Source organism: Takifugu flavidus, chromosome 11 (genome assembly GCF_003711565.1).
Source record: "Takifugu flavidus isolate HTHZ2018 chromosome 11, ASM371156v2, whole genome shotgun sequence".
NCBI lineage: Eukaryota > Metazoa > Chordata > Actinopteri > Tetraodontiformes > Tetraodontidae > Takifugu > Takifugu flavidus.
In genome coordinates, this window is record NC_079530.1 from 2,291,690 (window position 1) to 2,315,889 (window position 24,200).

Below are 24,200 nucleotides of genomic sequence, written 5' to 3' on the forward strand. Positions count from 1 at the left end.
CGTAAAAATGTTTCTCAAATTTCACTGAGGTACAAAATGGCAACATTGCCCAAAGGTGAATGTTTCATCCCCGGAAATCCTGGACCCACCTGTTGAGTTGAGTTGTCATAATCAACTGCTGATACAAGTGCGTAAAAAACCGTCAAGGAATATAAAAAGATTTACCTTGAATCTTCCACCCTGCAATTCTGCTGTGCGATGTGTTGTTGTGGTGACCCCCCCACCCACCCACCCATCAACGCCCTCTATGATTAATTAAACTATCAGCAGTCCCTGGGGCTCTCATCTCTTGCATGGGTGTGCAATGTCTGTATGCACCCTGGTCACTCCTCTTAAGTGGCCCCGTATATTAGCTAATGGATAGCATATGATCTAATATATGCCATTAATGGCATGTAGGGAAGGTCGGTGCCCAGCACCATGTGTGCTGCTTGTGGCAACATCATAATTTAGCATCGACCCAGCACAAAACACCACACAGAGCACATTTAGAATAATAACAACAACAATAATACTAATACTATTCCTACTGCTAATACTACTACTACTAATAAAACATGCACTTGATTCTGAAATAATTTAATTTAAAATAATAGATTCATGAGCTCTGGAGCCAGTTCAATTTTTTCAATTTTGTGGATTGTTTTGAAAGGGAACAAACGTCGTATAGTAAAATGAGTAACTGGCCACCCACCCACCCACCTGGTCTGATCTGCTCCCCGGGGGGTGTGAAACGCCAGGTGCACTGTACGTATTTTTATTCTCCGCACATGCGATCGAGCAGATTTGATCTCTGTCCATCAAACTGGATCCAGGCTTTGTGCGGAGTGGAGTCTCTAAAGACTCCCGTCCTCTGATGTGTGATCTCAGGTGCAGGGGTCAAATGTATGTAAGCCAAAATAGTTTGTTTCCACAGCGTTGAGACAGGTTTGTCAAAAGGCTAATGTGCCCTAATCCTGTCAAAGACCTCGGCTGGGTCCAGGCAGCCGCTCCGACGAGCGGAGGGAGAAAGTTTGCCCGTGTTTTTCCAGAGCTGGGTTCCTCCAGCGGCTCGGCAGACAGTGAGCACGTGATTTTTATGCGTTAAGCATGTGTGCTCGAAGTGCCTCGAGGTAATGGATTTACTGACAGGCTCCGGCATGCCCCCCTGCCCCATGAATGGGAGCCGCTGAGCCACAGTCAGTGTTGTGGTGCATCTTCACAGGAAATCCTCGCTGTCCTATTAAGGTGACTGTTCCTAATCTGACCAAAAACAAAACTCAAATTAAAGCATAGTGGGTAAAAGCTGCGGCTGAGGTTGTCCAAACAATGGCAGCAAATGAGGAAGTCCACGCGAGACACGTCCGATTGTCATTCAACCCAATCCAGTTCACATTTTATTGATGATAAACATGCCAGTGTTACAATGGCCCACTAGTGTGGGTTGCTGGGTGGACTAACAACTGAACATATATAAGATTTGTAAATCTTAAGATGAATCTTCAATAAAAAACAATAGAACTATACCTTTACCTTGTCCTGAATTTCCAATAACTTAAAATGTCAAATCTCAATATTTTTTCATAGACACAAAAAAACACTGATTGAACCGTCAGATACAAAAGTCATGATAACATATTTCCCAAAAATACAGCTTTAAGAACAGACGTTGTTTAGAAGAGGCTCTGGCTGAAGTCCAGAGTCTGCAGCGTGTTTGCCAGGGCCGCGTACAGGTGGGAGCTGCTGAACTGCAGGCAGTAAACCGGGCTGGTCACGGGGTGGGCGCACAGCTGGAAGTACTGCCCAACAAACACAGACTGAGGTCACCACCGCGGTCACGTGCACAACATCACATTTCTGGCATTTCCCTGAAGGATGAACTCTACACACCTGAAGACACTTGGACTGTCGCTTGTCCCAGAAGCGCACAACGCCGTAGTAGGAGGAGCCACTGGCTATCATGTGATTCCCATCCGTCTGGATGCAGTACAGCGTACAGTCGTGAGGTTCCTCCCACTCTTTAACACACTTTCTGTTGGATACAGTTAAAAACTGTTAATATCAAAAGGACAAATGCTCAAATGTTTACGGTAAAAACAGGGCTACGCATTATCTCCTGTAAGTCTGCGCTACACTGGAAAAAGGTCAAAGGTAAAGTTTCCCAAAACTTTATACACCATTTGGTGCAAATAGAGAAACAGAAAACTGCCACAAATGTCCGGGACGCCTCTGGGTGGGCGGATCTGGGAAAATGTGTAAAGCTGGAAACTCAAACTGGATTCAAAGCAAAATACGTGATTTAAAAATAGGTCCCATTAATGACAGAGGCCACTTCTTTGTTTACAAGTTCTAGTTAACAAGAAGGTTAAAAGAAAGCGACAGACAGGGAGAGAGCGAGAGGCTCTGGGGTGGTGGCTGTGGTCAGGATGAGGGGAAGTATTTTAGGAATACTTCCCCTTTATGCCAATCACCATCGATCCTCCATTAGAGCACCTTCATCAATAAGTGATGGGGAGACACTTGGGGCAGACAGTGGGGCAGCAGGGATGTCTGGAGCTCCCTCTCCCTCACACACACACACCACACACACACACACACGCACACACAAACCTCTGAGCGAAAGGTCACCTATAGTAATTGTATCGCTCATTTAGTTAAGCAGCCTTCAAATACTCACTCACTCACTCACTCACTCACTCACTCACTCACTCACTCACTCACTCACTCACTCACTCACTCACTCACTCACTCACTCACTCACTCACTCACTCACTCACTCACTCAAAAGACATATTTCCCCTAATATGTAAGTTTTTAATAAACAACATAATCAGAAGTTCACTGAGCAGGAAACTTGATTATTTGACTATTTGGATATTGTTCTATTCTCGATTGATTTTCCAGAAATACATTCTTGAGGCATACATGACCTTAACCCATGTTTTACGTGTTGTAAATTATAAAGTTACTTCACTTTTCTTTTTTCTTTAAATCTCAATATCTCCAGATCTGGAGGATCTCACAGAAACTGAATGTGTTCATTGTTTCTTGCCTCTGCTGCTGGTGATGAGCTGTGACTTCCAGACATCTTAAACCTGCTTCATGACCCTGGGAGCATTTTGAGACTGGTAACATTTGACCATATTAATTATTAATATCTAAAGAGGGACCCCTGCCTGCCAATCTTCACCCCAGCCCCACTGCTTTCATTGTCCCCAGAGCAACTTGACGATCAGATCGAATTTGTCTTACTTGACTGACTCCTAGAAATACAGCCCAAACCCATCTACCCCCTAAATACACCTTGCCTTTTCTAACCAAGTGCCCTTTTTGCATTTATTACTGCAAGGGAGCTGCAATAATATGATGCCCCATCAAGAAGCTGGTGAGAAAACCTTTCTAAAAATAAAAAAAATCATTGACTTTTAACGTCCTACTAAAAACAGTCTGTGATGGAACATTTATAATGTCAGGGTGTATTCAAGACAGAATATTCACATTTTAAAAAGTGAAGAGCCCGCAAATACTGTTTACATTTGGTGTTTTGGTCTGTAGCCCCGCCCTCCTCTGATCGACCAATCACCATGTCAGCAGCATTTCAGCACCCAGGTTGCCAGCTAACACTGAGCTTCTGCTACAAACGTATCGGATCGCAAATGTCTGACGTAATAAACCCTGACTGGGATCTGTACAGGAGATACCTTTGAAAGATGGAGACGGCCGAAAGACCGACACAGTAGTTGCTGATCTTCTCCTGGACAAGTAAGAATAAACTGAGTTTGGCTAACTTGATTCTAATTGATGTTGCCTCTACAGTCGAATAAGGTTAAGCGTGTTCGTTTATAATACACTAGCACGTATGCAGGCGTGTCATTACATTAACGAAGTAGGAAATCGTTTGAGAAATAAAAATGCTAACTCGCCATTGCTGACATTAGCAACACATTAGCAGAGCCTATTATGGCAATAAAAAAAAGGTAAATACAAAAAAGATCTCTGATCTCTTTACAAAAAGAGATCAAGGTGAGAAACACTCCAGTTTTTAAATAAATAATCTGTTTTTACTTTTGCTAGATTTGACCGCTTTATCCCTTTTGGGGTCATGGAGGAAGCACGTATGGGCAGAGGCAGGTCCACCCCTGGATGAGACGTCAGTTCATCGCAGGGCCCTACATGAGCATTTGTGGGTTCAGTACCTTGCTCAAGGGTACTTTGGCAGTGCTCTGTGCTACTACCAGAACACCTCCCTTGTTTTGGGCACACCGGGACTTGAACAGGAAACCCTCCACTTCCCCAAAAGACCGAGCTACCACCACCCATTGAACTGAATACCGCATGAGTATAAAGAGAATTTTAAAAAACAAAACAATAATTGACTTTTCAGTTTAAGGCCAAAAGTCATTTTTTGCAGACCAAGCTTTAAAGTTTAAAGTTTTGACTGTGTTTAAATGTGGAATGAGGGCGAGGAGCATGAGCACCATCGGTAAATGTGAAGTTCTTTGGCCAAATGTGTTTGTTTAGAACGCTTAGATGCGATATGACACATAACCAGCTGTCAACGTGGTACCTCCACAGATGTTACTGGCAACAACACATAAAAAATGGAGGAAAAGACAGACAGAAAAAGAACTGTGTTATCAGTAAATGTATTTTTCCTCAAACCCCCCCACAGTAAAAAAATCCCCCAAAAAACAGAATCACATTTACAGAAAGGCTCTAAAAAACAAGGTGCCTAATCTGCTCGAAGTAATGATGATGTATGGAGCGAACGCTTCACTGTGCTAATAATATAGTATAAATCATTGTATTTAATGCAGTAAATTTGAGCCCAGCCTGACAAACATATAACGCTGACACACCTTGGATTGAGCCGAAGGTCCCACATTCTAATGAAGGTGTCGTAGCCACACGTCAAGAGCTGGAACGGCGTCTCGAAAACGATATCCAAAACGCCGGCGCCGCGACGGAACTGGGAGCCAAGACTGCACACAAACTCCAGCCTGAGGAAGAGAGAGCATTGCAAAGAAGGAAATTCATGAACAAGAAGGAAAGAATCAGTGTTTTCAAAACATTTTGAACTGGTGATCGATGAACAAGCGGCGACAATGTTGCATTTACACCCATCAGATATTGAACCGAGCAAGACAAACGTAATCCATAAAGCTGTGTGGGGAGATCGTGACTTGGTAGGTGGAAGTGAGCAAACACAAAATCTTGTGCAAGCGATACAAGTGATAAATAAAGAATGTGTCTGGTTGATGCGGTGTGACCTGTGTGAATGTGTATACGCTTGAAGCAGCAGCATGCTATTGTGATCACAGCGCTTTCCCGCTTGCTCCGAGCCTCTTGATTATTGGAGAATAACTTGCACTCAGCAGGGCAGATTATTGCAGAATAACTGTCTCTTTGTTGCCATTTAATACCCTCCATGACCGTGACTGTGTGCGACTCTTGCATGTTTGATACCTGCCCCGTAGCAACCATTTACAGGAGGCCACTGGCCTTGGTGACCAAGCAGTCTTGTGCTCCGACTCGTGCCCCCTCCCTCGCCCTGGAGCTCAATCCACAGGCTCAGGCTGGTAATCCTCCGGCCTTACCCCAGGGGGCCTTCTTATTGTACCAGGGCTTTCCCCACAGGTTGCATTATTGGGTGAGCGCTTTCTCATTGCCAGGGTCTCAACACTAAGCCCGGACCAATGGGGAGTCTGTGATAAGGCTGATTTTATGTCTGTGTGGGGCAGTGACCCCTCATTTTCCCTTTACCAGTAAACCAAATAGCTTAGCACATGCCACACTCGTTCAAACCAAAGGGTTAGGAGCTCGTCCCAGCAGCCTCATCACTCATCAAAAAAAGATATCATTAATTCATATCCAACTAAAACACGTCAGAGTGGGAGTCTTGGAACTGGATGCGGTTCTGGGACTGAAAAAAAAGGCCAAAAAAGCTTGAGAATAATAAAAACTAGGCTTCCATAAAATGGACCTGACATCTGTACATGGATCTTAAAGTCGGTAAAGCACTGCACGATTAGCAGGCGCACAGCGCAAGACAGCAGGGAGTCTCAAATTGGTAGGTCACTGACTTTTATGGATGCGTGTGATTACAGGATGGAAGCATAAGCATGTAATCTGTCAAAATGACTGATCTGTTAGCCAGCAGCGGCACAGGGGTCTGATGTGACCGTTCTCTCCTCTGCTTGTCTAGGTCCATAATGGTAAACACCTGAGAGTGGCCTCCAGCATGCCTGACTAGGAAGTACCGCGCGCAGGCGGCAAATAACAGTTTTCCAGCCGTAGGAAAACAATGCAGTCGGGAAAATGCCGACTGAATGAGAGTCTGCGTTTTACTCCCATCCCTGGCTCTGTTGGGGACCGGCGGCTATAAATGACTTGTGTTCTGATTCTCACAGCCAATTAAAAGAAGAGAGAAAGTGCAGAAGAAAGTATCCAGAGAAGAATTCTGGCCCAGAGGTTCCATACAAGGGGAATTTATTCACTGACCTTGTTTTTGGAGCAATAGCAATCAAAACTGACCTTTGACCCCAGATATATAGACTACATTTGCATTGTGTGGTCTGTAAATGTGTAGGTCACAACGCGATGTCTTGGAATATTCTGCAAGAAGACGTTCTGATGATGTTCTGATTTGGACTCACACAGAACGGTAACACCTGCCGGCCACTTTATTAAGGCCAAAATGGCCAAATATCACAATTATTATAATCCTTCCTACTCCATTTGGACATGTGGGCCTTTTTTTTGGTTAATTTCATACATTTGGCTTTACTATATTTTATATGTTCTAATTTTCTCTATATTTTACTGATTATCATGCATATTTTTTGACAGGTTGGTTGGTTTCTGCCATATTCAAGTGACATGTGTGTATTGACGATAATGACACCATGTACCTAGACAGACATCGTGTGATTTGATTATTTTTCCTAAAGCAGAACCTATTTCCCAAAATGAAAACATGCATTTGTCAGCCTCATTCAGTCCCTAATGAGAACTACCCTTAAAGCCCGATGCGACTTGCTGCTGGAATGAATGGCGACGATTCAAATGGAAATCATCGTTTTTGGAAAGAAATAACCTTGCTGATTGAGAACAAAGCAGTTTGAGCTGCAGTGTGGCAGTTACTTTGTAAGGTGTGTAGACTGCTGGCCTCAGGGGGCACAGACAGTGATTGTTCCGATGGGGCTTCTGGCTGTGGGACATACAGCGTCTAAGTCCTGATTCCAGGCTGTCCTGTCTCACTGCAGGAGTCAGGTCAGCTTCAGGGGCCACACACACATGCACAGGTTCTGAAAGGAATCATTAATGAATTGACAATGTCGAAAAAAATAGCAGAAGCTAAGGGAATTATCCTTTATTGTAGAGAGAGGTGGTTAAGTCTGAGCTTTAAACGGGAGCCTGGGGATGCACTGGGAACAGGCAGCCTTGTCAAAAGGCATCTGACATGTAGAGAAAAGACGTCCCGCTGAGGTTTTTGTCAAACCTAAAAACAAACAAAGAGAAGCCACCAACCTGCTGCATGTCTACAAAACTGAGGCTGCACTCCAAGCTGAGAGACAGCTGACAGAGGCGTCACCCATCCACAATAACCACCTTAACACGTCGCACACTCCCGCGCACCGGAAACAATCCCGTTTTTGTATAACGGCGTTAACTGGGTTTCACAACCTTTTCAGCTTCAACTATTTCAGGAATTCAAACCAAGACAGTTGTATTTAAAAAAAGAAAAGAAAAGAAAAACAGAGGGGACTCGGAGTCACGTGCTGGTGGTCAGGCTCTGATTCCTCTGACGCCTTTTCTCGCCATCTGTCTTTAATCAGGATAAATGACTGAGCGAGTGTGGTGCTCAGGACACCCCCCCCCAACCCTTACTGGCCGATCATGATCACAAGACAATTGATACTGATCAGGAATATTGATAGGAAATTTGACAGGAAATATCTTCATAATCCCACAAACTCTGCACAACAGTTGTAGCTGATGGATGGTATATAAATATATAATATTTATAAAGCTGCTGCTGACAGGATCATGAACCATGTTACAAATTATTTGGGGTATTCTGTGACAAAAACAGTGGATTTGCGTCACGGCTGTGTAGCCAAAACCACCCGAATATGCAACCAAGGATAAATAGTTCTATTCCATAGAGTCCTCCCAAAATTATTAAAACATTCTAAAGACAAATGGGGCCCAAATCAATAATAGCAAGTTCTCAAGTCAGAAGCCAATGTTTGCAAGTCATTTGTTGATGATAGAATCAATACCTACAGATATATCAGATAAACAAGAGACAGAATCCATTTTTTCTCTTCAAGAAAAGTCTGACTTACCGTTCAACATCCCAGATTTGCAGAGGAGAAATATTTTTACAGCAAGCAGTTCCTGTAACGAAGGAGCTGGAAATGAAAAAGAACAAACAAAGTTACATGTAAATAACATGGACACACACACACACACACATAATCACTTTCTAAATCAACTTTTTTGTGAATTATAGGGGGAAGGTGTTGTTTCATCTTTAATCTGAAAAAAGATCAAAAAGGTAAATTTACTAGTTTTGAAAATTTTGGCGTGAGGAACACACCCACCCCTACACACACTCGTGTCAATCCACAACATACTGTGTAGGAATAATAGGGGCAAATCCAAAATCACCGGTGATCCTTTGATTGGGACGGCAGCCTGGAAGTCTAGGTATGCAGTCATGCATGTGGAGAGGTGGGAGCTGTCAAAGGAGAGGGGAGGTGCTCGCTGGGAGTGCGTTGATGAGGTGTGTTTTGGTGTTGCATGCGATGTAGAGGGTGGGGTGATTGTCAGGGGTGCTGGTTGGTAGGGGGGCTTCAGTAGGGTAGGGCTAAAATCTCAAGGCTTATTGCCCTCCTACAGGGTTGACAGACAGGAGGAGGACCCGCCCTTTGTCACTTGGGCAGATAGTGATGAATGTCGCTGGCTGGGTGAAAACACCGTATTTTCACAATTCCCACCATCCCTGCCTGAATCTCCAATGTATCCGTTTCAGGGAACATTGTGTGTCGTTTTGAAGCTGCAAAATCAAAATGGAGTTGCAATAAAGAAAAAAAGTTTTGAGAGAGCCAAAATTGAGAATAAAACTTAGCACAAAGGAGTCTGCTGCAGCCGCCATATTAACCACTATAGCTGTTATACACTGTAAGATTTTGGGGTGTCCCAGATGAAAGATGACCGTCGTGGACCAAAACACGGAACTATGACGTTGCACAGGTTCAAGGACAGACATCAACGTCTTGAGACCAAACATAACTTGACGCCAGCAACAGAAATGGGACAGGAAGTAGTAGTAGCGGCGTTACATGCTAAATGCTAGTAGATGTGCAATATAAGTAGCCCACCTCCAACTCCCTCCAACCTTCCTGAGCCACAACCAAGTGCACATTCCCTTTCTCCTCTTCCACCACAGACTTTTCTGTGCACGTGACTATCAGTGTTACAGGAGTTCAAGTCCCATTCCTCATTGTTTTGCAGAGACTGTCAGGCAATCGTCTAGATTGCTAAAACTGCACAGTGCATACTGGCCATTAGGCAAAATTTGGGAGAGTTGAATTCCAGAAATTCCAAGTATGCCTATTCAGCACAGGATTTATGTCATTTATGCTGACCCCAGCGCTTGTAACCCAGAGTTACTTTCATTTGAGGCCATAAGTGTCTGTGCAAAAGTTCCCATAGGTAGGTCGTCTTTATGTTTCAGCTCCACTGAAACTAAACTGCTTGATGATTTTTGGTTTCCTCCAATATGAAATATGCGGCTCTACCTTCAGCACCACTGGAGGAAACTTATTTCAGCTGCTTGTTTTGCCATCTTATTCTATCATGTGCTTATTACCCCGGGTGGAGGTTCTGAGCTAACGTGACTGGAAAGTTGAGCGTGTTCCAGCTTCCGTTCCCTCCCTTGACCAGCAGCACCTTGCTGACCTCATCCACACTCACCCATCCACTCTCTTTGCTCCCAACGGATCCCACAACACCGAGTTCCTCATTCCAACTTGTGGAATGTGGAAGTCTTCTATTACAGGCCCCAATACTTCCACCACAGTACCTCTACACTGCCACCACTCAAGACCCAGGTATTCCATATAGCTGTACCGCCCATTTCTATCCATTTACTTATTGCTTTCTTTTTTTGGAGTAATGGTACTCTTATCCTGGCTGGTTGATGTTAGATGCACGCCCAAAAGATTAAGGTCACTGAAGGTTAACTTTATGACCATATGACCCATGCGATGTTGCATGTTTAAAACTTATTAACATTTCTCAATATAAACACGATATAAACATCACTTAATTGATCTTTTATTTTAGGGTTAGTAAAATTGAACCACTTGTCATCAATAGAATCATTTTAATACTTCACTCTATATATTTTTTTCATCCAGGGGCCGTTAAGATCCAACAGAAGTCTCAGGTAAGTGATACAGTAAAATAAATGTGGCTTTGCAAATTCCTGGAAAAAGACAAACCAAACGTCCAGACAGCACCGAGCCGATCTTTGATAGAGGGATGCCACACACAACAATGTGGGGAGGGAATGTGATGTCCTGAGTTGGGGGTAGGTAGGTTAAAGGGGTAGGACAGAACAGGGGATGGGGGGTGGTAGCTTAATACGCCTGACAGGCAGCTGTCAGGACCATTAGGCAGCACAGTCCATTGGCAAGCTCCCAGTAATTAGTGTTGGGTAAACTCATTTATGGTCCAAATGGGTCGGGCAGGGCCAGGACCAATATGCACAGTGGTTGACCCCTGACCCCACTGACACAGGATACAATAGGGTTGTAGTCACACTCAATATCTGGACCTTATTACTCTCCATTACTCACATTACTCACCCCTCACTGGGCCATGATGCTGGCAGAGGCAGGACAGGGGACAGCAGCCATACAATGAAAGAGCTACACCCCCTTGTCTCATCCCAGCCACTTTCGCCTCTTCTGAAAAAACCACCAGGCCTGATTGGAGGTCAGAATTTGCACTGATATTATAGCTGCTAAGGTCAGAGCCTCTCTCGCCTAATGTGGGGTAAGCATGTCCCTCAATACCAGTCCGTGCACACACGCACGTCTATTGGAAACCTACTGGACTTTGCACCTTCTGTAAGAAGATTAGATTGTTTCAAAGAAGCAGGAAAAACAAATCCAGTTTTCTCATTTAAGACATACGTACTCGACGAGGGGTCAGTTTAGATAAACAATAAATCTCGGCAAATTGGGATATCCGTTCTGCAATTAACCAAAACCGGAAACATCCCTCGACTAAATCCTGGTGAAACCCACTGATTAATGAATTAACTCCTAAAGAAAATGTCTGTGCTATTAATACACTCACACTGACCAAGCAGGGTCACCATTCTCTCCTTCTTAGGTTCCTCCCCTCTTTCCTTCTGTCATCATTAGCAGCCTGCTGGGCCACTGCTGCCGTTTGGGTAACCTCATCGTCTAGCTGTATTATCTAAGGGCCCATGTGACAGGGTCACATAAACTCACAGAGTGGGAAAACACACACACACACACACACACACACACACACACACACACACACACACACACACACACACATGTGCATACATGGTTGAAACGTAGACAGGGACACACATATGCACACATACAAGGTTTGCCAGCCCCTGCTGAGGGTTGAAAGCAACAGTACCAATATTGTTAGCTCTACATCAACACGATGACCCCACAGAGAGCGCCACGCTTGACCAAAAGCTCAGCCACGGAACAAAGCTGCACCCTTATTCTTTATTTGATATCTCTAGTTGCCCCCCCCAATATATCATTGCATTACATAAATACATCCAATGCTTGATTAGAAACTCGTGGCAAACTTGCACACACACACATTCACGGTGAAAGGCTACTGGTTGGGGAGGTGTACACAGATAGGACAGTGATCTACGCAGATCCTGCAAGTGAGCCAGCGTCTGGCGAGATACAATCATTCACCAGAATGTGCTACGGTTTCTAATCACTAATACTAGCGCACACGATTACGGCTGCGGCTATCTCGCTTTTACAATTCCAGCCTGAACACAACCAAAGTGAGGTGGGGAGGGACCTAACGGGATCCTCCTGGTGACAAGCAGGGAGGCTAGAGTGGGACAGAGTGGATGGCGTTCATGTGGAAACCACGTTCCCACGAGAGGGAGTCGGTCTGTTGTAAAGAGGTCATGCATAACAGTAATACCTTCTTAATGTGACCATAAGCATTATTATATTACTGCAGAGAAAGTAAGTCCCAAGTGCAAATACGTAGAGAGTAATCTGATGTAGTCGGCCCCTGGATGCAATCGACGAGTGGTGTCATCATTATAGCATTAAGAACGCAATTCAAAATCGAATTTCTATTGCAAAAAGATTCTTCTTCAGTGTGTAGTAACCTGGCCATAATTGCCCTGACTGACAAATGATTGAAATTCTTGCCTTTAATAATGACCATCTTGACTTTTGTTGGAATTACGGAATTCCCAACAAGTCCTCTGTTGAGAGGATATAATACAAACACAAAAAGTAAGTCAGTATTTATCTCAGCCTCTGCCCCAAGGACCAATTACACATGAATGCAAGAGAACAGCCCACATCCCTGCTCTGGGAATGTGGAGGCATTTCAGCTGTGGACTCCAGGGGCGGTTTAGCTTTGCCCAGCCACCCTCCACCCCCACACCCCAAAGCTCCCATCAGAAAGAGGGTTGTTAATTTGTTGCGCTTGACCCCGGGCTTTGTGCCTGACGTGTATCTAGTTTGTAAAAAGTGCTTTTATCTGCTTTCTAAATATGCTTGAGCTCAAAGGGTTATGATGCTTTAATAGCGGTCAGGGATTTAGACAATGGTCAAAGGGTGCAAGTACTGACCCCTGCTGACAAAGACACACACACAGACACACACATTCACACACAGACACACACACACACACACACACACACTTCCTTTTATTTCCCTACTGTTCCCCTGCTAACCCTTTTTTATGCATTGATATACATGGACACTCATATGCATCATCACAGAGATGAATGTTAACTCAAAAAAGGCATGAAATTAAAGACACACACACACACACACACACACACACACACACACACACACACACACACACACACACACACCACCCCGTCATAGCCCTTTTGGCTTCTGTTTGTCACTCCTGTGTGCAGGGTCACCAGGACATTCCTCAGCCGGCCTCTCAGCTCTGCCCATCCAGCTGGAACAGACCAGGACCCAACATAGGACCATTCCTCGTTGGAAGTTTACGTCAGACACAGCACGCCAACGGTCAGAGGGGTCATCGTTTAATTATTTTTATTAAAAGAGTCAATATTTAAGGCAGAAAATGAACATTTGGATTAGATTTAGATGTTAGCTACTTCGTTATTATCAATTAGAAATGGTGCTCACTTTTTTTGATAGTTGTCCTGTGTGCGAGTGATTGAGCTGCTACTTGACAACCATTAAAAAGCCTTTTTGTACAGATACAGCATGTGTATGTTCAGGATGATTTAAAGGCGTTTCGACCAAAAAGGTCACCACATCCATTTGACACTACTTGATTTGGCAAGTGAAAGAGCCACAGGTTAGTTAGCAAACGAGCTAGAAGACATAACTGCATTAGTCAGTGTTACAGTTAAGGTTATTTATTTTGTAGCATTATGTTAGGACTACTGTAACGTGCAAGCTAATAATCCAGCTGACACTGAAAAATGAAGCAGAATACAGATAAGACTGAACACAGATGATAACTGATGTAATGAGATCTAGTCCATCACAGAGATCTTACCAACGGTGTCGGTCCACTCGGCGCCAACTAGAGTTAACAAACTGTACTTTCAGTTGACTTTAAAGTCAAATGCACGCTCACACTCTCGAGTCGGTAGTGACTTGTTTGAAAAATGCAAACCCAAAAGTAACACCGAACTTTGTAAACTGTAGTAAAAACTTCAATTCTAAATTCTAACTAAAAGCTTGAAGCATTAGTTGACAGTGAACCACAGCCAAAGCTGTTAGTAATTCTTTTAAAAAAAATATTTGAGTAATGTATGTTTTACCAGAGCTTGGTTTTAAAACAGTATTTTTTCACACAAAATGAGGGAAAGTGCAGTTAAACTTGAGCTGCAATTGTTTGGAGATATTTCTGGTGCAAGTCGGTGAAAAGAGGAGTCTGTGACAAGTGTTTGCATGGCTGGGGCCAGCAAAGAGCGCGACTGACATGTTTTAAATTGGGAACCACTAGAAGCAGAGGCTCAGTGATCACAGAGCTTTGTCCTCCTCAAAATGTGGTGGGAGTGACGCTCATTAGGATAATGTGCTGTATGGATAACACTGCCATCGCCACATATCACACACTCCCACGCTAGTGGGTTCTATACACAATGCACACATACACAATATGTTAACAATTCACTATATACAGTTGAATCTGCTTCAAATAAATATGCACGTTGCACCAATGGATATTACTCATTAATAATCAAGTTCTATAAAGCAGACAATGCCTTTTCTCAAAATGCACCATTCAAAAGCTTCGATGAGCTTCATGTGGGGCTTCCAAAATTAATGTTTTAATCTAGATTAACGCCTTTGCACGATTATTCTGACTTTTAGAACATTTTAGTGCAGTTAACGTGTGCAGCACATGCTCAACTCCATTCCCTGGTGAGGACTGGTGCTCTGACCCGTTTGTAGAACATCGTCAAATAAATCGGCAGATAAGTCGCAGGAAACTGAAGGGCGAAGACTTTATGAAGGTGTTGCCAGTTGGCTCTCATGATATTTCCTTATTTTGATATCTGGACACCACATTTGTTCTACAGTTTTAATCACACGAGGTGAGTTTATACATCACCTTCTATTAGGCTTTTTTTCCCTCCCACAAAATGTAACATTTAACAATGAATGGAAATTAATCAAGATTGATGTAAATCATCATTCACATTCAACCCTAAGGTCATTTTAAAGTAGTTCACCGGTGGATTACTAGCAGAGAGCCCGGGGAGACCAAGCCAGGGGAACACAACGCCAGATCATGTGAACCCCGAAACAGTGGTGAACACAGCACCACTGACCTGCCCCAAAACAGGTGTCACAATATTCTTTTTCACTGCGTAAAACGTATACACATGGTGCGTTATGGCAATCATAAAGCACCAGAATTTATTTTGAAAGTTACAAGGCTGAAGGCTGTCTGAAATCATGACATAAATCCACTGTTTTTCATTTAAAAAGAGGACAATTCAGCGTATTTGTGATTAGTCTTTAAGATATTTTCCTTAAAAAGAAATAAATCTTTACATGTTTAATTGAATGTCACCATTTGAACCGTGTGAGATGTGGGACAGTTTCAGAATCTTTCATGTACCAATTAACTTGCATCTTGCATGAAAATGCTTTTCCCTTGTAAACTTAAGACCCAAGAACACCTGTATGAGGCCGTCGCATAATGAAAGGTTTTACATGGTGTGTGTGTGTGTGTGTGTGTGTGTGTTGGAAGTTTCTTTCAGTGCGTGTTTATGTGTGAGGTGTCTGTAAGGTGTGTCGCTCTCCATGAGAATGTCTGCCTGTAATGCATGTCTGCTTGAAGCTATCTGGAATGTAAGGTGTGTGTGTGAGTGTGTGTGCATGTGTCTGTGTAATGAGGGGGTTCAGAGGGAGCTGTGATTATTCTCGCCTCCTGTGGTGTGGGTCCTCTGGCTCAGAGGGCCCCAAGGAAAGCGCCCTGTATTTAGGGTGTGGGAACGCACATTCTGCCCCCTTATTTCTGCATTGTTGCAGCCTCACTCTTTTCTTCTCTTTTTTTAACTAATTGAATTCTTGACTCCTGAGCCACGGGGACGGCTCGGGAGAGACCAAAGAGAAAGACATGAATTTCAGGCTTTTTCTTGCGGTTGAGTGGGGCAGAGCAGTGGGGGTGAAATTGGAGTGTGTGGGGTTGGTTGGTGGAGGCAGCAGTAAGGAGGTAGTGGGTGGGTGGGTTTTGGAGTCAGAGAGGGGAAGGCTCTGGCTGGCTGGGTGGCTGCTGTGGCGTCACCCTGTACTTTGATATTGGAGGTTAAAGGTCGTCCTCCCCCAGTGGTGCTGAGAAAGTGGCGAATTGGGGATGGTTTATCCAACAATAAATTTCTCCTTTTGGAAACTTTCAAAAGCGCTTTTGGCCCCTGCAACATCTTTGTAGTTGTGCTTGAGGAATTCTAGACAAAACAATTCTAATCCCCTCCCTGTTCTCACCTCTCTTCAGGGTAGCTTCTCCCTTCACTAACTCTATACCCCCCAAACCCCAACTGAGATCCAAGTCAGAATACCTACCCAGTCTGGCCAGAAGTTGACACAAAACAATGTACAGACATTTCTGTCTTTAAGCTGCTTTGTTACAGGAGCAGCGACTTGTCAAACATACCTGCATTAATGCTTTTAACTCAAGAGAACCATCTGAAGTATTTGTGTGGACTTAAAAACAAATACCATTATAAAACCGTTATCTTTCGGGATTTTCCAGAACCGCCCTTACTGACAAATGACTTTAAATCATTTGACTTTTGTTGGAATCACGGAATTCCCAACAAACGGAACCAGCCTGATGGAGAAGAGGACAGGAAATAAATAAACAGTCAATATCTGACTTGAGTCCTGTCAGAGACACGTTATCAAACATTACTGAAGTAGTAAAGTACTAAACTCTGACCTGGTCATCCTTGTATAAAAACATCAGAATATAAGGGTTGACATTATGTCTGACACTCAGCCCAACATTTTTGGCGACATTGAAAAAATAAATAATAATAAAAAAAACCTCATTATTTATAAATCTATACATTTTGACTGAACCAAGCTTGCAGGGCAAATCAAACTGCGTTCCCGCTGCCTCAGCACGTTTTTCCGTGCAATTACCACTAATCACAATTACTAATTAATGCAGCCATTTTAACTTGTGCCATATGTCACCAAAAAGTGAACCATAGCTGGACAAGCGCAGCCTTGTCTGAGAAATCCTCCCAGCCTCGACACGGAGTGAGATCTGACCCCCCGCTACACGTTTGCAGTAACCCTGCCAACACTCCAGCCTGTTAGGTCTTGTTTCAATGAGAACGAGGTTAGTGCCGAAAACCCCAAAGTCAACTATTAGCTAACGATGTGCCTCACATCCAATGGCCAACAGACAACAAGCACGTAACATGGAAGGGAAACCAAAAACAGAGGGTCGGGGAGAGGTCTCCGTGTTAGTCAGGTATAAACACAAAAAAAAACCTGAATAAAAAAACAGAGTCTGCCCGATAATGTGAGCAGGCTTTGTGGTCAATCCTGTGCAGATTATTGAACTGTCAGAAATAAAATAAAACTGAGGTGATGAAAGCATTGTAATGGTTCATAATGGCGATTAAAGAAGTGACGGATCTCGTAAGCCCTCCTCGTGTTTCATCGTTGGATGCGTAGCTGTGTTCAGAGATCACATTAGCAGGTCATATCACGACTGGACCAGGGATATAAAAGAAAAACAAGGTCCAGGTCCACGACAACCTGACGGGATCAATATGTTTCCAAGGCATCGGGGAGAAAAGGTGTGGGCGGCTGTCTGGCGCCAACCATGGCATTTCACTGAAGCCATAATAATCCTGACCAACAGACCTTGAGATGATATCAGTGGAAAATGATAAAGGCAGGGATGGAAACGGAGCACAGACGCTTTGTGTGCGCGTGTGGAGGCTGGATTATCTGAAATGTATTGATGATCACATAATGTGACACCAAAAAGGTTGGGAGCTCATACTGCTGAAGAAACTTTGGTTCCAAGGCCAGGCTGCTTTGTAGAGACTATTCATTTGAGCTGAAATGAGCTTTTTTTTGAGGGGGGTGGTGTGCATCTCTTACATTTACTTTTTACAGTAACCTCTCCTCACTGAAACTCAGTTATTTATAAAATGAGGTCATTGTTTTTTGGCCTAATGCAGTGCTGTAATGCACACTAACGGTTGGTTTGTGGTCAAATAAAAAGTACTGTTTTCTATTAATCATCCAACATTAGCATCAAAATACCTCCATGACAGAAATGGTCTTTATCAAAAACATGTACTCTAGTTTCCAGGTTTGGTCTAGCGCATCTGTCGTGATGTGAGGTGTTCCCATGTTGCGTGTGTTTCTAATCTGTTGTCATGACTACTGCAGTCTGGTCTTAACAATTCCGTTTCAGGCCATTTATACGAATGTTGACTGGCCAGTTCTGTTGCCAGCACGACAAAGTGACGTCCAATAACACCATGCTGAGTGGTCAGAAGCTCATCCCTTATATTAGAACAGGTCTATTTTATCTTTTTTTTTTTTTATGGAGTGGAACATGTTAATGGTACTGACCAGCAAGGTTACATTTAAAAACATTGATGCGCATGTGGAATAAACACATATTAATTCTGAAAAGAGGCCATTTCGGTGAGTGATCAAAGCAATCTTTAGGGTGTGAAGCTCAGGCAGTAACATTTCTAACACAAGCCGCTCTTCCTCTCTTCCCTCTGTTCTGTGCTTGAAGCCATGCTGTGCAGGCAGCCACCATTTACCAGACTCACTCCAAAGGAGCCTTTAGGCATCTTACAAACTGTGTGACATATGCCACAAGCAAATGCCTCTGATTGTTTAGCACAATGAATTACGACATCTGTTTTGAGTTGTACATCTGGGAAGAAAATCAGCCTGTTGACTGGAAACCACACAGGTTGCAACTATCTGTTGTAAGAAAACTGTATTCTTTTACATTATTCATTACACTGATTTTAACACTTTGAATGCATAAACCAACTTTCCATTTAAAACAAATTACATATGTGCTCTTTTTCTGCTGTTACACACAAATCCAAGCATGTTCAAACTATGCTAGATCAAGATATACTACCGTAGATAGGGATACTAGATAATTGTAAAACCTGTTCTTTCAAGTGCCCATCAAGCATAAGACACAAAAATACAAATGTTTTTCCATCAAGAATTGACTAAAAGAAGATGTGCTTGGGTTTGTTTGGTGTGTGGTGCTGAAGTGTGTTGAACAGGTTTATCAGTAAGTTGACACCTGGTCTGCAGGAGAATTTTAATTAACCAGGTCGTTGGTCAGTAAGAAGTAAGGACTAAGTTCCCATTATCAGAGGGTGGCGAGTGGACTATTTCAGGCAGTAAATTGGAGAATTAATGATGTGGATAATCTGCCTGTTCCTCTCAGATCTGAGCGATGCAAGTGCCCTGATAAACTGCACTTCCTATTTCCTTGTCTCAGCAGTCACAGATTTCAAGTCAAAGCCAACACTTTACTTGCTGCTTACTAATTTACAGGATCTTGAGAGAAGTTCAACACCAAATCAAAATGAGATTTTTACAGCAATCACATTTGATCAGCTACAAACAAATCGGGCATTTTGTGTCTAAACTGTAAAGTTTCTGGTTTATTTGAAGCAGATTTACAAAACCGGTTTCCGAGGACCTTCATTTTTGACAATATATAGAGCGGAAGGAGAATTCTTTTTATTTCACTCTATTCGGGGTATTTAGGAGTGGGGGTCAGATAGAGGTAGGATAGTCCGGATCAGTTACAGGTAGGTGTGTGTGTGTGTGTGTGTGTGTGTGTGTGTGTGTGTGTGGACTTGCTTCTGTGTGGATTATCAAGTCTGTCATATAGTAGCATAAATGTACATTGGCATGTAACAGAAATTCGACTTCACGAGAACACTATCCACACAGAATAAAGACTCTTTTTGCAGAAAAATGTCAATGTGTTCTCAAAGCAATGCACAAAGACAAACCAAACTGAAACATAGCAAATTTAGGCACCAACAGTTCAGGAAAGACAAGCTGGGTCAGAAGGCATAAAAAAGGTTCTCACAGAAGGTGACAGCAGGATTCTTATTTCTGTCAAACATCAGCCAACGAAGCATTAAATTCTTACTTTAGCGAAGGATTAATGGCAACAGACCACACTCTGTCGTTCATATGAAGCGTCTCTCGCGGGTACGTGGAAGCCAAAGTCCAAATCTAGAGCAAAAAAAAGCAACATGCTGGATATTTGTGGATTTTACTGTGGATTTTATGCAATATATTATATATTGTATATCAACAGAATGAATGGAGACCAAGTTTAGAACATTTACCAACACCAAGTCCATCAAAATTTGTATCTATTGTGGTGAAAGTGAATTTATCGCCACTTCTCTATGACAATTAACCATTATCATATATATCATACTGTAATTGTGTAGATCAATAGAGTTGACATTTTGTTGCTATAGTGACAGGAAATTCTTTCAGCAACAATAGTATTATTGAATTCAAAACACAACATTCCAGGGTTATAAAATGATCCTACCCGGGTTGTTTGGTCTCTGGATCCACTGATGATCAACCCATTCTTAGTATCCAGGCAGTTCACTTCCTGTTTATGACCTGAAAGTTCCACGGACTTGTAGTTGCCCCTGTTGTATACCAGGATCTTCCCATCACTGGAACAAAGGAAGGGGGTTAAACTCTTAAAAATGAATCACTATTGAACTCCTCCAAGTCTTCAATGACCAAATGGAACCAAAGAGCTCCACAATAATTCCTGCATGCTATTTCATAAACACATGTCGCAGGGGAGAGGAAGTTACCTTCCACCACTGATCAGGTGAGAGTCAGTCAGCGAAAAGCGACACACATCTCCTTTGTGGCCTGAGTAGGTTTCCTTCGGCTTCCGAGAGAATTTACTGGAAGCCTGACGCAGATGGTACGCTCCGATCTCCCCGGCCTGAGACAGAAAGAGCGTGTCCCCATCCAGCTGCAGCCATGGCAGTAGCCTGCAGAGAGGCCACGTGATTCATGTAAGAAACAACACTAGCAAGGGCGAGAATGCTTTGTACGTTCTAAAATATGTATATTAAGGGATGGCGTGCAAGAAAGGTACGGCTGGAAACAATTTACTTACTTTGTCTTCCACTTGAGAGGAGTAGCCCTTTTACAGATCCCGTTGTACCAGTTCTGAGCAGTTCTTACTCTGTTCTTCAGTGGGATGTGACCATATCTGCAACAGGATTTAAACTATCACTTGACCGAACTTTAATCAATATAGGTGTTTCTGTTAACTAATTTAACCTGTATAGTTTCAGAAGTGAGGGGGAAAATGGCAGCATTGTTTTAAAGCTAGAATCTGACAACAATGACAATGACTAGACAACAATGGAAAACCAGGACTAGTCTCCAAAAATAAAAGCAAATAAAGCTTTAGATAAAACAAATATGTTAAAGCAAAAGAATAAAATTTTGCTCTAACATTTTTCTCCTAATAAACAGTGAATGATAACATGTGTAATCAAGATGGTTTCATTACATATAAATAGAAAATATAAAGCTGATGGAACGGGCCAAGCTTCAATAATATGGCACGTTGTTGCCGTAGCACAATTGCCTCACAGCAAGAAGGTTGTGGGTTCAATCTCCAGCTAAAACAGGCCTGTCTGTGTCTCTCCACGTTTGCACGGATTTCCTCCAGGTGTTCCAACATCAAATATCCCACAGATTAGGTTGGCCCACAGTGGCAGCGGCGGGGCGGATCAGGACTGTCCATCTCCATCTTTACTCGAACATCATTGTTCACCCGATATAAAATAACAAATAAAAAAGCTGCTTTTTCTTCTGAAACCGTGATTCTGGGAGACAGACACCATAACATGCCTCTGTACGCCATTTCAATGGATTTAAAATCAAGAAGTAAGACGTGATCAGGAGCTTTGAGTTCAGTTTACAGAGGGTTCATAAAACACCAAGAGAGACATTCTATTTAGGATTAGTTCACTGATCAGGGGCTAAAAAACATTTATACATACTAACCTATCAAATCTACAAGATTCACTGACTTCAGTTGGGGCCTGTTTGTGAGTTTCATATTCAAAAATGTAGATGCAGACGCTTCAAAAAAAAAGATTGACTTCTCTCACAGTGACATTTTAGGGTATGAAATTCTGTTCATGTATAAAAACTATTCGATTCAATTCTAAAAGCAAGCGAAAGTGTTTGTAGCTACTAAAATAGCTCAAACAAATACCAAAGACTGACTTTCGAAGTAATAAACCAACGAATCGTCTATTGCACCCAAAAATCAAAGAGGGTACTTTCAATCATGCTCCCCAGAATCAGTTTAGTGCACGTCATCCCTTTGCTGTCTGTCTCCACTGTATCTCTCCAACAAAGGCTAAATCGACCTCCCAAAATACATTTACCACTAATCACAATATCATGATAATTATAAACAGCAATTGCTCCACCACCAAACAACACAAGTCACCAAAGGGGCAGTACAGGAGGGGCTGTTAGCTAAAGACAGTGACCTGTTATTACACAGAACTGTACACAGTGTTGCAGCATTTCTGTTTGCTAAAAAAAAATCAGGTTTCATGCAATCTAAATACATGGATGATCACTGGAAATCTGAAATATGTGGAGTTGCAAATATATTATTCATCCTTGTTGGCCCTGCGATGAGCTGGCAACTTGTTCAGGCTGGGCCCCATTTCTGGCTGGAAGGCACCTGGGAGAAGGCTCACCCCCCCCCCCCCCAATCCATTTCAAAGCCAATGGGGGCAGACCTAACTTTGGTGCCTTACACAACACAGAATATGAGAAGGGTGTATGAACTGTGTATTTCTGGTTGTACCTATGTGATGTGTGCAGTATTTATAGGTGTGCATATTGAATGATTGTTTTAGGTCAGGCACTTGTACCTGTGTTTAGACTACATATATTAGGGGTCCTGACCAGTTACTTTGGGAAGTAGGACTGCCACATGACAGTGGCCCTCTTTAAAATAAAGCCTAGCATTCAGATAAAGTTGTTGAACACTTTTCTTATCACACTGAGTGACTGAGTAGAACAATGTGAATCAGCCTCTTTCAGCTAACTTTTGTAAAGAACAAGAACAGAACACACCTGGCGGACACTCATCTACAAGAGTCACTTGGAACTTTGTAGTCCAATTACGCCACAGGTGACAAAAACTGTACAACAACATTACAACAACAGTACAACTTTACAACAACTGTACAACAGTGATGTAGCTGCAGCCCCCCATTAAGCAACCTTTAAACAAATAGACATTTATTTAGTTATTTATTTACAAATATTGACCAAGAATGCAAATGATTGTTTTATTTATATTCATACATTTCTATGAACCGAAATGATTGTAGTTCTTGTTCAGGAATATGACAGGCCTAAGTTTTTAAAAGGTGAGTGACCCCTCGGGCTCTGCCCCCCCACCCCACCAAAGCAAAACATCCAGATAGCCTGAAGTCAAACGGGGGACTGGAAAAACAGAACAGGGGGACAGAAAGTAGACATTCAAACAGGTTATGCGCATTAAATCAGCACCAAAAGATGAAATGTTCCTGATCAACACTTGTTTGGTCAAAATTAAGCTACAGAAGCAGCAACTGCCCTCCTCAGCGTGTAACTTGTATCTTACTTGTCGGTCCCGCTCCAAGTAATCCCAGTGTTTAAAAACTCTTTAGCAACGTTCCTCCAGACAGCATCGCGGTTCAAAAACTGGTAAGTACTTTTACAAACTTGAGATAGGCGACCGAGAGACTTGAAGTCCAAATATGAGAGGATGTGATAAAGAACATCATCCGGCAGCTGGAGGAACAGCATGGTGGGCGCTGTGCCCGCACGCCCGTTCCCTCCTCGTACGCGCCGCCACCAGAGATTTTCGTTTGTAATAAAAGAGGGTTGTTTAATAACGCAAACATTATTCCATTTTTTAGAGAGCAATACGACGAATGAAACAGGAAGCAGGAAACCAGTGAGTCTGTGGTGACGTCACGACGCACGCCGACGTGATGACGTCGGTCGAGGGTCCGCGGGGGTGACCGGAAGAAGGCCTGACGTTAGTTACTTTATGTATAGATATTCATCATAAAAACGGGGTTTTTCTAAATGTATGAGGGTGTGTGCACTTAAAGGAAAAGCGTTAGGAGAGGAATGACAAAATGCTGTTCTTCCAACAAAACAATGATTTAAAAACAGATAAATCCGCAAATATGTTAAACACAAGGTTCAACATCATATCCAACACTATTTTATACCTCAAACCGTGTTCTATCACCCTCATGATACACATTTGTAAAAATACAATTTCAGAACAAATGGTAGACCTAACCCTTAAAAATAGAAATTCCAAATAAAATA

General features: G+C 42.8%; 1 protein-coding gene across 1 annotated transcript; it reads right to left on the bottom strand.

Annotated features, from left to right (window-relative positions):
• Positions 1 to 1,347: 1,347 nt before the first annotated feature.
• On the bottom strand, positions 1,348 to 23,834 carry fbxw4 (F-box and WD repeat domain containing 4). The gene is made up of 9 exons (XM_057047917.1): positions 23,479 to 23,834; positions 20,947 to 21,042; positions 20,633 to 20,818; positions 20,353 to 20,485; positions 19,936 to 20,021; positions 8,331 to 8,396; positions 4,839 to 4,979; positions 1,870 to 2,011; positions 1,348 to 1,778 (listed from the first exon to the last, which is right to left on the bottom strand). Exons 1-9 carry the CDS (start codon positions 23,661 to 23,663, stop codon positions 1,653 to 1,655), a joined length of 1,161 nt encoding a protein of 386 aa, XP_056903897.1. The 5' UTR covers positions 23,664 to 23,834; the 3' UTR covers positions 1,348 to 1,652.
• Positions 23,835 to 24,200: the final 366 nt, after the last annotated feature.

What these genes read in the sequence shown, in the direction of transcription:
- fbxw4 (XM_057047917.1), bottom strand. Translation starts at nt 23,663, where the DNA reads ATGCTGTTCCTCCAGCTGCCGGATGATGTTCTTTATCACATCCTCTCA. An exon ending in CCAGAGACCAAACAACCCGG is followed by an intron (nt 20,022 to 20,352) that starts GTAGGATCATTT and finishes TTTTTGCTCTAG; the next exon opens with ATTTGGACTTTGGCTTCCAC. An exon ending in GCCATTAATCCTTCGCTAAA is followed by an intron (nt 8,397 to 19,935) that starts GTAAGAATTTAA and finishes TTTCATTTCCAG; the next exon opens with CTCCTTCGTTACAGGAACTG.